Consider the following 15,156-nt stretch of genomic DNA (forward strand, 5'->3'; position numbering starts at 1 on the left):
ACTTCCAGAACCTTCCAGCTAGTTTGGATTTTTATTTTGATCTGTCTATGAAAAGCATTAAACCTTTTCTCAGTGAGGTGGAGGTTGTTTGTGTTGTAAACATTACAAACACAATATAAAAAATATAAAAAACACTGGGTAACAAAACAGGTTGAATACATTTTTTTTTAATGACTAAAATAAGCACTAATTTACTAATTATCAGGTTTTAGACCCGATCATTAGAATTTCTTAGCGCTGCTACACAAAACACTAAGGGGGATCTTCAATCCGGAATTCCGATTGTCGCAATGTCCTGACAGTCAAAATCCTGGTAGTTTTCGGTGACTACTGGCACTAAATTAGATTGTTGGTATTCAATGTACGGATAGTCGTGTTGGAAAGTCCTGAAATCTGCAAAAAAACGGCCGCAACTTGTTGGGAAACGGCAGTGAATTAGACAATCCTACGGAAGCCAAGGCTGTTCTACACATGAGCAGTCAGCTTAGCATGCACGCACGGCAGCCATTGCTGGGAAGGTTCCTGAGGAACCCTTTCCTGGTGGTTTCTGCAATCTGAAGAGCGGAATACCGCTGTGTGAAGGTGAAGTTAAGGTTAAACTTTGGTAAATCGTACCAAGGCCTCATACTGAGTATATGTTTTAGATGAATACATTTTCACGTAATGAGGGTCCAAACCTTGGTAGAATAATAAGTTGTGAAGATTGCACAAAAATATCTGAGGGGTTGGGATCATTTGGTCTACAGCATTATGGTTGACAGTCATTAGGTTGACACCATTAGGTCGACATGGGAAAATGTTGACATGGGTCTAGGTCGACATGGGAAAATGTTGACATGGGTCTAGGTCGACATGGTTCTAGATCGAAAGGCCATTAGTTCGACAGGTCATTAGTTCGATATTGTCTAGGTTGACAGTCAAAAGGTCGATATGGGGTTTTTCACTGTTTTTTGACCTGAATGTCAACACAGTCGACATGGACACAGTTTAAAGTGCACACTATTTTATTCTCCCACGACGCCCTAGTGGATGGTAGGGCATGAAATACCGCCTGTCGGCACATGTTGGCTCAAAAAACAGTGAAAACCCCATGTCGACCTTTTGACTATCGACCTAGACAATGTCGAACTAATGACCTGTGGAACTAATGACCTTTCGACCTAGAACCATCTCGACCTTTTCCCATGTCGACCTAGACCCATGTCGACCTAATGGTGTCGACCCAATGACTGTCGACCATAATGCTGTAGACCAAATGACCGCATCCCTATCTGAGTTGAGTGCAGTTCTGTAGGTGGGAAGGGCCCAAATTCCTCCAAGACAATGCGCAGTGCTGAGCACATTTACGGCCATTGCTTCATAAGAGGTTCACAGCACTAACTGAACCCAGAGACTGTACATACTTCCCATGACAAAGAAACGGAAAAATAGGTCATACGGAAATTCCAAAAATTATAAAAGTTTCGAGCACCACCCTATATGTTGTATGGCTGGCCCAAAGATGGTATGGATCATTGGGTAGACAGCAACTAGGTCGACAAGCATTAAGTCGACATGGGGTTTTTCACTTTTTTGTCCCAAATGTCAACATGGACAGTGAAACGTAGCACCGCGTGCACTCGCCCTATTTTATTCTCCCACCACACCATACTAGATGGTAGAGCATGAAATACCGCCTGTCGGCACAGATTGGGAAAAAAACCAGACCTTTTGACTGTCGACCTTCCCCATGTAGACCTAGTGACCGTATCCCCCTTAAGACACGCAACAGCTATTAAGTTTTGTGTCCACCACAAACACTGGAGCGCTTCGTTTATATATGACGAGTCATTCCAACACAAACTTTCTAACCCACTTAGTTTACCCACTCCCCATATATACAGTTACGGTGCGTATACTCTGAGCAATTCCCAACACTGCCAATGTCTTCAACAATATTGGCAGTTCCGTCTGGCAAACAAGACCGCGTTAAAACTAAAATCCAAAAATATACTGGTATGCTAATGACTCCCAACAAAATTAACCCTAGAAAGTCTGTGTGCGCGTGTACATGTTGTATATAGATTGTAAGCTCCACTGGGACAGGGACTGATGACAAATATTCTCTGTAAAGTGCTACGAAATAATATGTGTGCGCTATATAAGAAATGTAATAAATAAAAAATACGGAATCATACTGTATAGACAACTATCATTCAGTGAGGTCGCTATGTCGTCGTCGTACCCCCCCCCCCCCCCCCCCCCGCTGAGAATGTAGAAGTTTGAGGATATGTCAAATTAATACTGTGTTCTCACTGCCAGTGAGAAATACACGGCTTTTCCCCGGCGCAGGGACGGACCCCCGTTCTCACTGCAAGGCAAATTCCCGGGTGAAGAAGTTCTACCCGGTAATTTGCCTTTTAACATGGATTTTACTGCAGTGTGATCGGGTCAACCCGTGCCTGCATACCCGGATCTCAAACACGGGTAAAAAGAAGGGTTTTACCCAGGTATGAGACTCGGGTATTCGACCCGTTCACACTGCAGAAAATCCCGTGTTAAAAGGCAAATTCCCTGATCGACATGATAGACCTGGGAATTTGCCTGCAGTAAGAACGGGGTATAAGCTGCACAAACGATGAGGGGCGGGGTTGGTCCTTAACGACTAGCGGGAGATTCATTATTGGTAGAATTCACACTGGGCAATATTTTAAACGGTAAGGGCCAATTGAGCAATATCGTTTAAAACAATAAATTGCATAGTGTGTACGCACCTTCAGCCTTACGGGTGGATTCAATTAGCTGCAGTTAGTTACCATGGCCAAATCTGCCAGGTCTATTTCATTAAAACCCACAGGCTGCAGAGAATGCAGATTTCTGTTCTAGGATTCCATTTAAATGCCCGATTGCAGCTGCAGCAAAAATGTTACTCCCATAACTCTGAGACCTTATCATGGATTCTATGAGTTAATCACTGCGTAAGGAAAAGGGTCTGAAACGGAATAGCGATGGACGCTAAAGCTCAAGGCTGCCACCATTTTCCCGGTGCAGAAAATGGCCGCTTATTATTGAATTTGTCGCTTACTGTAAAAACACAGCCTCCTATAATTACAAACCCAAGTATCTGGCCCATACACACAAGAAGATTATCTTTCCAATCTGGCTGGCTGGAATGAAAATCTGGAATTTTTTGGAAACAAATTAAAATAAAACAATTTGCTCCCAAAAGCTGGAAAATGGATAAAAGCAATCATCTGCATACATGGATTTAACTAATTTGTCTGAATGACTATTTTTGTGTTTTCCATGTTTAGGAGCAAATGGTCAATCGTCATTTGCTCCCAAAATAAAATCCAGATTTTCATTCGAACCAGCCTGATTGGAAATCTAATCTTCTAGTGTGTATGGGCCTTTACAGTCTCCTGATCACCCTCCTATGTTCTGCGGCTATAAGACGTACCTCATTAGCCAGGTTTAGTAAGACAGGTGCTGCTGCATCTACTTCTATGCCAGTAAGGTACCTGGAAGGCAAACAGTACATCATGTAAATGGCATTTTATTTCAGACACCGTATGTAAACTGCCTCACTGTGGGGCAGATGTATTAAGCCTTAACAAGAGATAAATGCAAGGGTGATAAGGAGAGATAAACGTCCAGCCAATCAGCTCCTTACTGACTTTTTTCAAACACAGCCTGAAACATGGCAGTTAGCAGGTGATTGGCTGGACGTTTATCTCTCTTTATCACCCTTGGATTTATCTCTTGTTAAGGCTTAATACATCTGCCCCTGTGGCTGTGATATACACAGATCAGCCAATACGCTGTTCCTATGCACTTAATGAGGGCAGCCTCTAACACTTCATGGCTGTAACATGGTTATTGCATTTTTACCGCAATACATTTTTGCTTTTTGTAATTGAATTGGCGAGCTATTAATTTTATATAGTTTCTGTGATGCTACGGTGATCTGGCCCCAGAAAGGCTAACAGGATACAGAGCTGGACAACTCACCTGCTGTAGTACGTTTCAATGGCGTCGGGTGTGTGATGTCTCGCGTGGGTCCTTTTAGTCAACTTCTAAAATAAAACACAACATTCTGAGAATATCGCATGACAATATGACAACACGGAGGTTCCTCATGAAATTAGCCAGATAGGAGAGTGTCAGGCCAATACGGACTTGTCATGGAACCACGTACTGGGGATAGGAGCACATACAGAGCTCTATTGGGCTGATGTAGTGTTGGAGGGAACTACTCAGGTACGGGGGTGGATCTAAAGAGCAGCGTCCAGGCGTACAGGCAACTGGTCAACACATGACAAATGACATGCACTAGTTAGACAGGGACAGAAGGTAGTGATTTGTGGATTTCGTGGGGTTCGGTTCTGCGCTCCTATACCTGCTGCCTATCCGTTCTCACTAAGGTCACCCTATGACCTTATGGTTAGTGAAATGTGTACGAAGTAGGTATGACAAAGAATATAGGGGCCAATGGATATTAAATAGTGTTCCCGCTAGGCGCCCTGCCCGATTTTTATAGGGCAAAATGCGCCCTGCCCCTCTCGCAGCGCCCCGCTAAAACAGCCTCACGGGGAAGCCCAGCGTCGCCATAGACGGCGATGCCTGGCGCTTTCCCGGCAGCACAGTGCCTTCGGAGGGGCCGGGCCCGCCCCCTTTGATGACGGTGGCGGCCGGGCCCACCCCCTTTAATGACAATGGCGGCCCAAGCACGCCTCTTTCATGACGGCGGCGGCCCGGGCACGCCCCCTTCATGACGTCGGTGGCCCGGGCACGTCCCTTTCATGACGTCGGCGGCCCGGGCACGCCCCCAGCTGTGACATCGGTGTGCCCGGTCCGCCCCCCAGCGCCCTGCCCGCTGTCACTCCTAGAGTGAACACTATTAAAGTTGACAAAATTTAATTAGACATAAAAAACATGGGATATAAAACATTTTAAATGGTGGAATAAAAGATCTTCTTACCCCTAAGGGTATTTGGAGCCAGCAAGGACGGAATAAGACAGGATGCAGTCCGGAATGTGCACCCTGCTTGTGGCTCCAAATACCTATGCACCGGGGATGGGTCCTGGGTCAGGTTTGTGGGATACCAGTCACACCTACTTCGTACACAGTGACAGAAGGTAGACAAGGAAATGGTTGACACAAGGTTTTCACGGTATTGGGAGTCTGCCGACATTGTGTCCCCTAGCTTTATTTGCTTCCCTCCCCATGCTATGTTCACACTGATAATCTTACTCTGTGCAGACATATGAAAAACTTGTCTCAACCTTTTCCTGTGCCGAGCATTGGCATGTCGACCTTTTGCTTGTGTCAAGCCTTTGTCAATGTCTACAGGGCATGTCAACCTTTTTCACGTGTCTACCAAGACACTGTTGACTTATTAACCGTAACCAGTAGGTTTAAATGTGTCCGCTAATGGCCACACTTTCCAGCAGAGTTCCTCTTCCCTGCCTGGGGTGTCGCTGTCTGCTGTGGAGTTTCTAGCACAATTCTAGTCTGTATACCAGTGCTGAAATACAGACCAAACTGTGCAAGATGCATCACAACAGAGGGCGACACCCCTGGCAGGGAAGAGAAACGGCATTGGTTTTGGAATGCAGGGTTCTAAAATGAAGTGAAACACGCTACAAACACCTTTTTCGTGGTTTATTTTATATCAAATTTACATAGATTAATTTTTCTGTTGCAAATCTTAACCTTCAGCCCTATTAAACAATTTGGATTGGGAATCTATACTTGGATTGGTAGATTATACTATACAAAAGTACAACCTGAGTTATAAACCACACATATTGTATGTGTCCTATAGGGCTGCTTTATGGCATACGTAAATCTCGCTTTCCAGCGCAGCATTTGCGTTTAACTCTGGGAAGCGCCCACACTAGGTTGGCAACAAACAGAATTACAATAGCTTTACCGAAGGCAGCCTCGGGGAGAAAGCGGTCAGGCTAAACAAGACTATTTGTACATTTCCAGTTTGCCATTAATTCCTCCGTCCACTCTGTTCGGCCCCCCTGGTATTCTATTTCAAAGTTCTAGAGAGCAGTGTTCTTTTTAATTTAAAAAAAATATATATATATACTGTATATATATATATATATATATATATATATATATATATATTTGGAAACCGAGATCAAAAATGGAAAGGCAGGAGAGGGGAATAAAAAAAAAGCAGTGACTGTTCCTTGGAGAGTTGCCACATGACTGACACCCGTCACCGGATGATAAATGACTCCATTTTCTGCCTCTCTTGCCTTCTGCCACTCCAAGAGAGGGTCGTTTATCATAATCTCTGTCAGCGAGGGAAAGTAGCTCTGACAGTGCAAGTCAGCAAACATTTAGCACACGGAACCGTGCAACGCGGGGAAATTATTATTGTCAGAATAATAATGGTTTAGCATAATTTATTACGGGTCCACCAAATAAGCAAAGGATAGATGTTATTAGACAGATGGATGGGTAAAGCTTGGCAGCCATCCACTCAGGATCAGGCAACGCTTGATAAGGGGTAGGGAAGGGGGGGGGGGGGGTGGTAGAGCGAAGGGGGAGGGAGATGGAGGGGGCCTGCATCTTCCAAACCAATCACCGGGCTGGCAGTTCAATTACAAAGAAATAAAGGGACATTCATCATTCAATTAAGCACCTGTCAGGCTTCACAAAGGAGGAAACTTCTAACCTGGTACTCCTGGGAGAAGATGCTCAGTAGAGTGGACTGCGATTGACTGGAACAAAATAAAAAGATGGACAAAGTTAATTACTGGAGTGCAATGGGGGGGGGGGTGTAACAAAACGCTAGTCAGCTTCAAAAGGTAGGCCCCGCCGCCCTGTAATCTAAGAGAACACGAAAACAAGTGCGCAAAAGTTGTTCCAGATGGACACCTCGTACAAAGGCCAGGTCAGGGGAGAGGGAATGTGGAAGACAGAGAGAAGAAAGTTAGGAGAGATGGAGCAGCGGGATGGGGAGTGGGGGGGGGGGGTTAGATCTAGTCGGCACATGTGCTGCCAGGGTCCTTTTTCACTTTCCAGACCCACAAAGCTGTGTTAGTGGCATGTCCTGCTGGTAAAACACAAGGAGCAGGAGGGGAGGGAGAGGGGGGGCGGCGCTGCAAAGAAAACAGAGTACATTTCCTATTAATAATGGATGGAAATTCAGATCCATTAGCAGTTGGGAACATGCCGCTTAGCTCATTGGCAACATATTGAAATTCATTTTGTGAGCAGTGAGGGAAACCTCTTTGGAAGCTGTGTCTTATTAAAGAGTAGCATGAAGAGGGGGGGGGGGCGAGGCGCGCTTAACTCAATGTCAGTAGCAGCATATGGGGCTCAAACATTCCCACTGAAACTGACGGGCCTTTGAAAACAGAAACTTTCCCAGCAGGAGGGCTGCTTTTCCTCCGAGTCAGTCATTTCCAGAGCCTCATCCATCCCCTTTCTCCGCTCTGTGTCAAGCACCTGGCAAACGAAGCAGCTCTTCCAACAGGGATTTCCCCTCTGTCTGTATCTCATTTCTCTCTTTCGCTCCTCAGACTTCGGCGGAGTTTAACTCTTCGCGCAGTAACGCAGACCAGGCACCAAGTATTGAGCTGCCGCTCCGGCAGCTAACGGGTTAACGCCGAGGCGCGGGACAGTCGGCGCTGCCTCCGACTTCTCCCGGCGATCAATAAATATGACTGTTATTGTTTCTGCTCAATTGTCCTCGGTGGATCGCTCTACCCCTCGCCCCATCTTTAAAGCGCAATTCATTACATATGATCTATTTTCCTACTGGACGCATTGCACAGCAATTACAATTCCAATAAATCTGGTTTTTACTGTATAGCGCAACGCAGCGAGTCATTAACATATTGTGATTTTTTTTTCTCTACTTATTCCGCATTTTCCTTTTTTTTTCTTCGTCCCAGCCCCTGTCTAGAGGCAATTCTGTTTGCAAACCAAAAACAGTAAAGCGATGTTACTCAGGATTAATTATCTTGTATAAGTTTTTTTTTTCCAGCACAGAAAGAAAAGAAAAAAAACAACTTTGCTTTGGATGAGATCAAAGGGAAACTTTTGCGTGACTGCTAGATAGCAGCACCAGGAGAAATGATGCAGCTTAATGAACACAAGCAGAAGAATGTTTCATAGTGTGTTCAATATATATGGTACTTGTTTCCGAGCACGGCGCCCGTCGGGTCCCATCGCATACCATTAGTTAAGGTATGCGATGGGACCCGATATTCGGGTTTTAAGTGCTTCCTATACAATGTTAAAATCGCGTCACATCGCATGCCATTACAATGGCATGCGATGCGACTTCATATTGTACAGGCACCCTGATGGCTGATTACTATGTTAAATGCACCCAAACACCCGATTTTTAATTGTACACCCACCCTGATGGGTAATTATTATGTCAAATGCCCCCCCATTGTTAACGCCACCCCACTATCAACGACAACACGGTACGCGTCCTCCGACCTTTTCATACCCCCACTATCCACGTCGGCGTGGAGTCGATTTTAGATAGTGTGGCGAGCTCAGTGAGCCACCACGCCCGAAGCGCGGCGAGCCCCGCGAGGGGACGTGGAAAATATGTGAACTAATACGCGTCCCCTCGCGGGGCTTGCCACGCTTCGGGCTCGGTGACTCGCTGTGCTCGCCCCACTATATAAAAACAACTCCACGCCGATGTAGATAGTGGGGGTTTGAAAAGGTCGGAGGACGCGTACTGCTGCGTTCGCCACACTTCCGGTTGGCATTGATAGTGGGGATGCGACCCGGTCTGATAGACCCGATGACATAAGATTAAAATCGGTGGCGCCGTTCTAGGAAACAAGTACTAACATATATCTATATATATATATATATGTCTATATATATATCTATATCTATATATATCTATATCTATATCTATCTATATCTATCTATCTATCTATCTATATATAGATATATATATATATATATATATATAGATATATATATATATATATATATATATATATATAATTATTTTTTTAATGTAATGTTCTAAGTAGTATACGTTAACTCATTGAGGTCACTTTTGGGAGCGGAATAAGCATCGGGGTAATTAAATCTTTCCATCCTAACGCCGGTTTTGTGTCCTTAGTGGTTCCACAGAAACAAAACTAAATAGTCTTCGCATTCAAATCAAATATAAATAGTAACATCTCAGACATGGAATCACTCTGCAGACGGCATCGCAGATGTAATTATTGCCAAATGTGCCCATGATGTTGTCATTATCTGCCCGTTTACTATATCCATTACATATATACGTTACACTGTCATGACCTGATAAGTGTATTTAATTGCAATCCCAACACAGCATTGGATCTGGACACCCAGGCGGTGTAAAAGTCACGCAAAGGACATAAACCCCTGGGAAACCGTATTTTGCAGTTGCAGCTTTATGGCACAGAAATGCGATGACGTATTCTGGGGTTTAAAGGGACAAGCATGCTTCCGCGTGCACCTTTACATAGACACCACAATCAATAACGCCACACAAGAGTAGTTAAAAAAAACACGGCAAATTCCTGGCAGCAGCAGCAGCCAATAAAACAGCGGCGTGCCACCGACGAGATGTATGACTTTGCGCCGATTTCCAGGAATGTTTTTCAACTGAATTCCTGTTGGGACTGTATGTTAAATCAAATCGAGGAACATATAAATTATATCTAAGTTTATTATTTCCAACCAATTAATTATTTTTTTAAAGCCAGGTGGCTTTCATTAAGTTAATTACTGCTAATGACATGTGCCTCATGCTGTTTCAGTATTTAGCATAACCATGTGTCAAATGTGTGTAGGAGTCTTCTTGGGGGTATAAGTGCTCTGTCAAGCCTGGTGTGGGACAGGCATCAAAAGGGGCAGCAGAGCGTGGCAAAGTATTGAGATAAATATGGATGGTGGTCGGGCAGTGGGGGAGAAGAGGCAAGTGGAACCAGCTGAACTGGATATCCCCTTTCTGCTGCCGGACTACTAGTATTAACAGGAAGGTGGCAGCACATATGTTAGTGTAATAGGCCAATATTGATGAACGTTTTAGTGGCAAAATAATGACACATTGCAGAAAATACTGAGGTTAATGGCTTCGGAATGGCCCATTTCTGCATGATTAATGATCCTCACGTGGCAGCCACAAACAGGGAACCTGAGTTTATAGATTACGTGTTACCAGCCTGCCAAAATGATAGAATTTAACAGTAATGCCAACACCGGTAGCGACACTAGAATTGCTTTGTCAGGCGCCATCTAGTGGCTATTGGCATGCAGAACACTTGAACTTCCCCATAAAAGGTGAGGTGCAGCATTAGCCATTTTCTTAAATAGGATTAATCATTTCTTTTAACATAGAGTTTTACAGAAAATATTTAGTCTCTGCCCGGCGGAGCTTACAATCTATATTACGATCACACCGACTCACGTGCACATTGGGGATCGTTTTTGACGCAAGCCATTTAACCGAACAGTATGTTTTTGGAGTGTCGAAAGACATCGATGTAAACACAAAGAACATGCAAACTCCACACAGATAGTGTCCACATCAGAACGAGGTGCCGCAATGATAACTACGTCACCTGTGCTGTCCCACCTAGCAAAGAAATACTTAATTACATATTACATTTATGTAGAATGTCGAAAGATGGTGATTTTATTACCAGTAATTTATATAGCGCACACATATTCCGCAGCGCTGTACAGAGAATATCTGAACATTCACATCAGTCCCTGCCCAAGTGGAGCTTACAATCTATATTTCTACACACTAGTAAGCCCGCTCGACGCTAATGCTTCGAAAGCTAGTCTGCTACCTGCTAGTCTGCTGCCTCTGTTCGTGCATGTGTGAGAGAAAGATGTAGTGTCACTCACTGCCAACAGATGGCGACATAGACAGAGAAATAGAGGATGCACAATTATTCTAGGGTTAGTTTTTGTTGAGAGACAATTAACCTACCAGCATATTTTTGTATTGTGGGAGGAAACCGGAGTACCCGGAGGAAACCCAAGCAAGCACGGGGAGAATATACAAACTCCGCACAGTTAGGGCCATGGTGGGAATTGAACTAATGCTATTACACCGGTCCATGCTGCCTAGGAAGACTGGTCATTGCCCATTTCTTATAATTACTATACATTTATATTATGTATCTGGTGCTAAAGGGGTACAAGTATCAAAGATAAATTTGTATTTGACTTCATATACATTCTGGGATTCAGACTGTCAGAAGGTCCCAACAGTCGGAACCCCGGGCTGTTCTCGCTCTGCTCTACTGTAACCCGACAGTCGGAATCCCGGGCTGTTCTCGCTCTGCTCTACTGTAACCCGACAGTAGGAATCCCGGGCTGTTCTCGCTCTGCTCAACTGTAACCCGACAGTCGGAATCCCAGGCTGTTCTCGCTCTGCTCAACTGCAACCCGACAGTCGGAATCCCGGGCAGTTCTCGCTCTGCTCAACTGTAACCCGACAGTCGGAATCCCGGGCAGTTCTCGCTCTGCTCAACTGTAACCCGACAGTCGGAATCCCGGGCAGTTCTCGCTCTGCTCAACTGTAACCCGACAGTCGGAATCCCGGGCTGTTCTCGCTCTGCTCAACTGTAACCCGACAGTCGGAATCCCGGGCTGTTCTCGCTCTGCTCAACTGTAACCCGACAGTCGGAATCTTGGGCTGTTCTCGCTCTGCTCAACTGTAACCCGACAGTCGGAATTCAATAATCCAGCTGTCGAGTGTCACGGACTGTGGAAAAACTGCAGTGAATTTGACAAATCAGATCTGCCTTGTTTTGAAGTCTGTTCTATTTTGTTGTAATCGGTCTTCAATGCTGTCTGAAACGGTAGCATTGGATAGGCGGAAATAGCGGTCAAGATTGAATACCCCCCTAAGAGCATAGCATATAAACGCTCATCGCTGCAATATTTTCTACATCAGTCGAAAACCAAATTCTTAATGTGCAGAAAAACATAGAACGATATTGTAGGAAAATACATAACGCAATATACTATTCACAGAGACAAATCGGTACAAAATAATTACGAAGTCTCAGATCCGGCATGACACACTGTGGTGGTGCACACAGCAGTCAGGAACACACATCTGCACACAAAACAAAGGTTCAAACACACAAAAGGCACACTAGTCAAACAATCTGGGTATGGATTCGGTCAGAGACAATCTAGGTAGACAGTAGGTCGACACCAATATGTAACATGCACTAGAGATTCTCAACAGTGACAAAAGGTTGACGTGATCAGGGTTTTTGGTGTCTATGTCGAAACCAGAGAATGTGGTCCTTAAATTAATGTAGCACTTCACAGAGCACCATGCTTTTAACCACTCCTAAACACGCTCTGCCTGTGCCATTGTTGTACAGAAGCAACTGGTCCTGTGATGCGGATGCTCTCAGTCACTGATTGGTTGGGAGTAGGGAAGCCAATCCCGGGGCATTTTTTCAATCCCGGGATTCAGGATTGAAAAATGCCCAATCCCGGGATTCCCGGGATCGGCTTCCTATACAAAATCCCGCCCCGGCCGCCCGCATATTTACTTACAATTGCGGTGCGGCCGGGCCGGTGGGCGATGGAGCTGGGCATGGAGGAGGATGCAGCCTGGGTGGGTGACTAACTGGTTCGTCGGGCGATGCTTCGGGGTCCAGTAAGAGGCCAGTGCAGGCAGCCTGGGTGGGTGGGCAGTATCATCAAGGCGGCTGGAGGTCAGCGTGGTGCGCACGGATGAGGCGGCTGTTTGTGTGGCCTGCGCAGTGTGACCTCTGACGCCGTCACGCTGTGCAGAGCCACGCTGCCCGGGAGAAGCCGGGCAGCGTCTGAGCACTAGCTCAGACGCTGCCCGGCATTAGACTGCGCATGCGCAGTCTAATCCCGAAATCCCGCGATTGGAAACTCCAATCCCGGGATTGAAATCCCGGCGTTTTAGGGGCCAAATCCCGGGATCCCGCCGATCCCGATCCCGGGATTGGCCACCCTAGTTGGGAGTTCACCTGCACAGTGATGTCACCACGCAGTGCACTGAGAGCAAATGTAGCATGGAGAACCGGAGAGGACTGGACTATGCAACAGAAACCAAGAAGGTAAGTATTATCCCACTGGTAAGTAAATAGACAGGAAAAAGCGCACAATAGTTAGGTACAAAATGATATGATCTTGAAGCGCCTTGAAAAAGACCACAGAGTCGAAACGCGTTGGTGCGGTGTTGTTACCTCTTTTTACTCAGAACCTGTGTCTACCCCCTGACTACTGGACCTGGTGAGCATCTCAAGGACTTTAAGTACATCAGTGAGTTTCCCAGTGAAAGTGTCTGTGGGTGTAGTCCAAGTTTCTGTTTTATTTATTTGGACTATTGTAACCCATTGTTTATGAAAAAAAAAAAAAAAAACGTTATCAATAAATAATCTTTTGGACCATTATCCTGTCTGAGATGTCCGTGTAAAGAAACCTTGATAGGAGGAGTCACGCACTTTGAAAGTAAGCATACAAGTACGCACAACCTTACTAAAAGAAACCTTGATGTGTTTAGACGGTGTTTATTGCATGTAAGCATACATGTAAGAATATTACATTCTGGGTGACACGTGGTGAACCTATACCATTTATCCGAACAGGCACTGGTGGGAGAAGGAGGAACTACATAAAGGACTATTCATTCTTGGGGGATTCCCTACAAATTCATTGTACAAACGAGACTACACATTGTGTGTTTATGTATTTTTATTGTTCCATGTCCCATATGGAGAAAAGCACATGAAAATCCATCCATGACGTTTTGAACCATACAGTAGGATTATAAGAGACTTTTTGACGTTTCATTCAAACAGTAAGATCATATCATTTTGTACCTATTGGGCGCTTTTTCCTGTCTATTTACTTACCATTGTTTCTTTTTACTGGGAAGGTAACTCCCAGTTTGGTTAAGTACAGCCCTTACCTGCGCCAGGGATTATATTGTTTTATATTTTACAAGTATTATCCCACTACCCGGACCCAATCCATGGTGTTTTGAACCCCGTATTCCCAAGAATTTTTATTAATTATTATTTTTTCTTTTTTTGGGAGCCAAAAACATCCAGGATTGGTTTACCTAATCAAGACCATTACTTATGAACCGTTCATTACTGAATTGGTTTAACAGGATAGTGGACTTAAGATTCTCTAATGTTCCATGCGGTGCTACAGATAAAGGGAGCCTGGGCAGATTTTAGATGTGAGGCTATATTCAGGAGTTGGGAGCAGGACATTTTGTATGGGCCCAATTTAGAGAGGAGCACAATGCAGATGTTTGCGCTGCTGGCTGGCGCTTTTGCACTGCACGAGTCAGACTTGCGTCAACGGCCGTAGTGCAGATTAGGACACAGGCTAAATGACTGATTATTTACGCGCGCCAATGAGGGTTGGCTATTGAAATGCAGGTGTGTGGTCACCAGTGACTGCTTTCTGGTACACCGTAATCCAATGATGCGTCTTCGTACAGTCGGCAATGTGAGAAGCCTGGGGTGGGATTTAGGTCTTCTCAGATCCACTGCATACACCCCTGAATCGTTGCAGAGTTAAATGTTGGCCAAAACAAGTGAGGTCTTCCCTGTACTTGTCCTTGCGTACCTAGGTGCCCAACTGCACCCTTCCACTGGATTTGGTCGTAACTTTAAATGAGGCCCTAAATGCTTATGCCATTTCTGCTGTCCGGAGAGATAGATGTGCTAATGCAAAAAGCATATTGGGAACCTAACAGAGCATATTGAGCCAGACAGCCTTAATTAGTCTGAAGAGAGCACAGAGGACTGCACATAATTAGGCAAAATTAACCCCTGCATTTCACAGCCGTTTTAAGAACACCACCCCTCTCAGTACTCCATCAGGAGCAATAGCAGGCTTGCTGTCCATCCAAACAGTTATGGTTTCATTAAAGATCCTGCAATATGGGAGCTCATATTATACTTCTGTCAGCAGGGATCCAGCGTGTGCCTAAGCAGCACAACGTTAGACCCTGTACACCAACCGTAAACACACCTGACATGAGGATGAAAAGGTCTGGAGATATACAGGGTTCAGATAGTTCAGGGAGGTTACCTGAGCACATGCCGCTGAACTCAAGTCATTTGGCCTTCATCTATAACCAAGATGAAGCAGACACCTAAAGACAAAGA

The 15,156-nt window shown here is 45.0% G+C and overlaps 1 protein-coding gene across 11 annotated transcripts in view; it reads right to left on the reverse strand.

Annotated features, from left to right (window-relative positions):
* CDIN1 (CDAN1 interacting nuclease 1) overlaps nt 1-15,156 on the reverse strand; it is a 284,765-nt gene that overhangs the window by 228,907 nt on the left and 40,702 nt on the right. For 7 of the 11 annotated variants that reach the window (XM_083166853.1, XM_083166848.1, XM_083166845.1 and 4 more), the window contains 3 exons: nt 6,678-6,723; nt 3,991-4,055; nt 3,440-3,500 (listed from right to left, as the gene is read on the reverse strand). The exons of 1 other annotated variant lie outside the window; for it this stretch is intronic. In XM_083166853.1, coding sequence (XP_083022979.1) covers nt 3,440-3,500; nt 3,991-4,055; nt 6,678-6,723 — 172 coding nt within the window. The remainder of the gene's footprint in view (nt 1-3,439; nt 3,501-3,990; nt 4,056-6,677; nt 6,724-15,156) is intronic. 3 more of the 11 variants (XM_083166851.1, XM_083166850.1, XM_083166852.1) reach the window with 1 other exon arrangement.

This window comes from Crinia signifera, chromosome 12, assembly GCF_055691185.1.
Source record: "Crinia signifera chromosome 12, ASM5569118v1, whole genome shotgun sequence".
Lineage (NCBI taxonomy): Eukaryota > Metazoa > Chordata > Amphibia > Anura > Myobatrachidae > Crinia > Crinia signifera.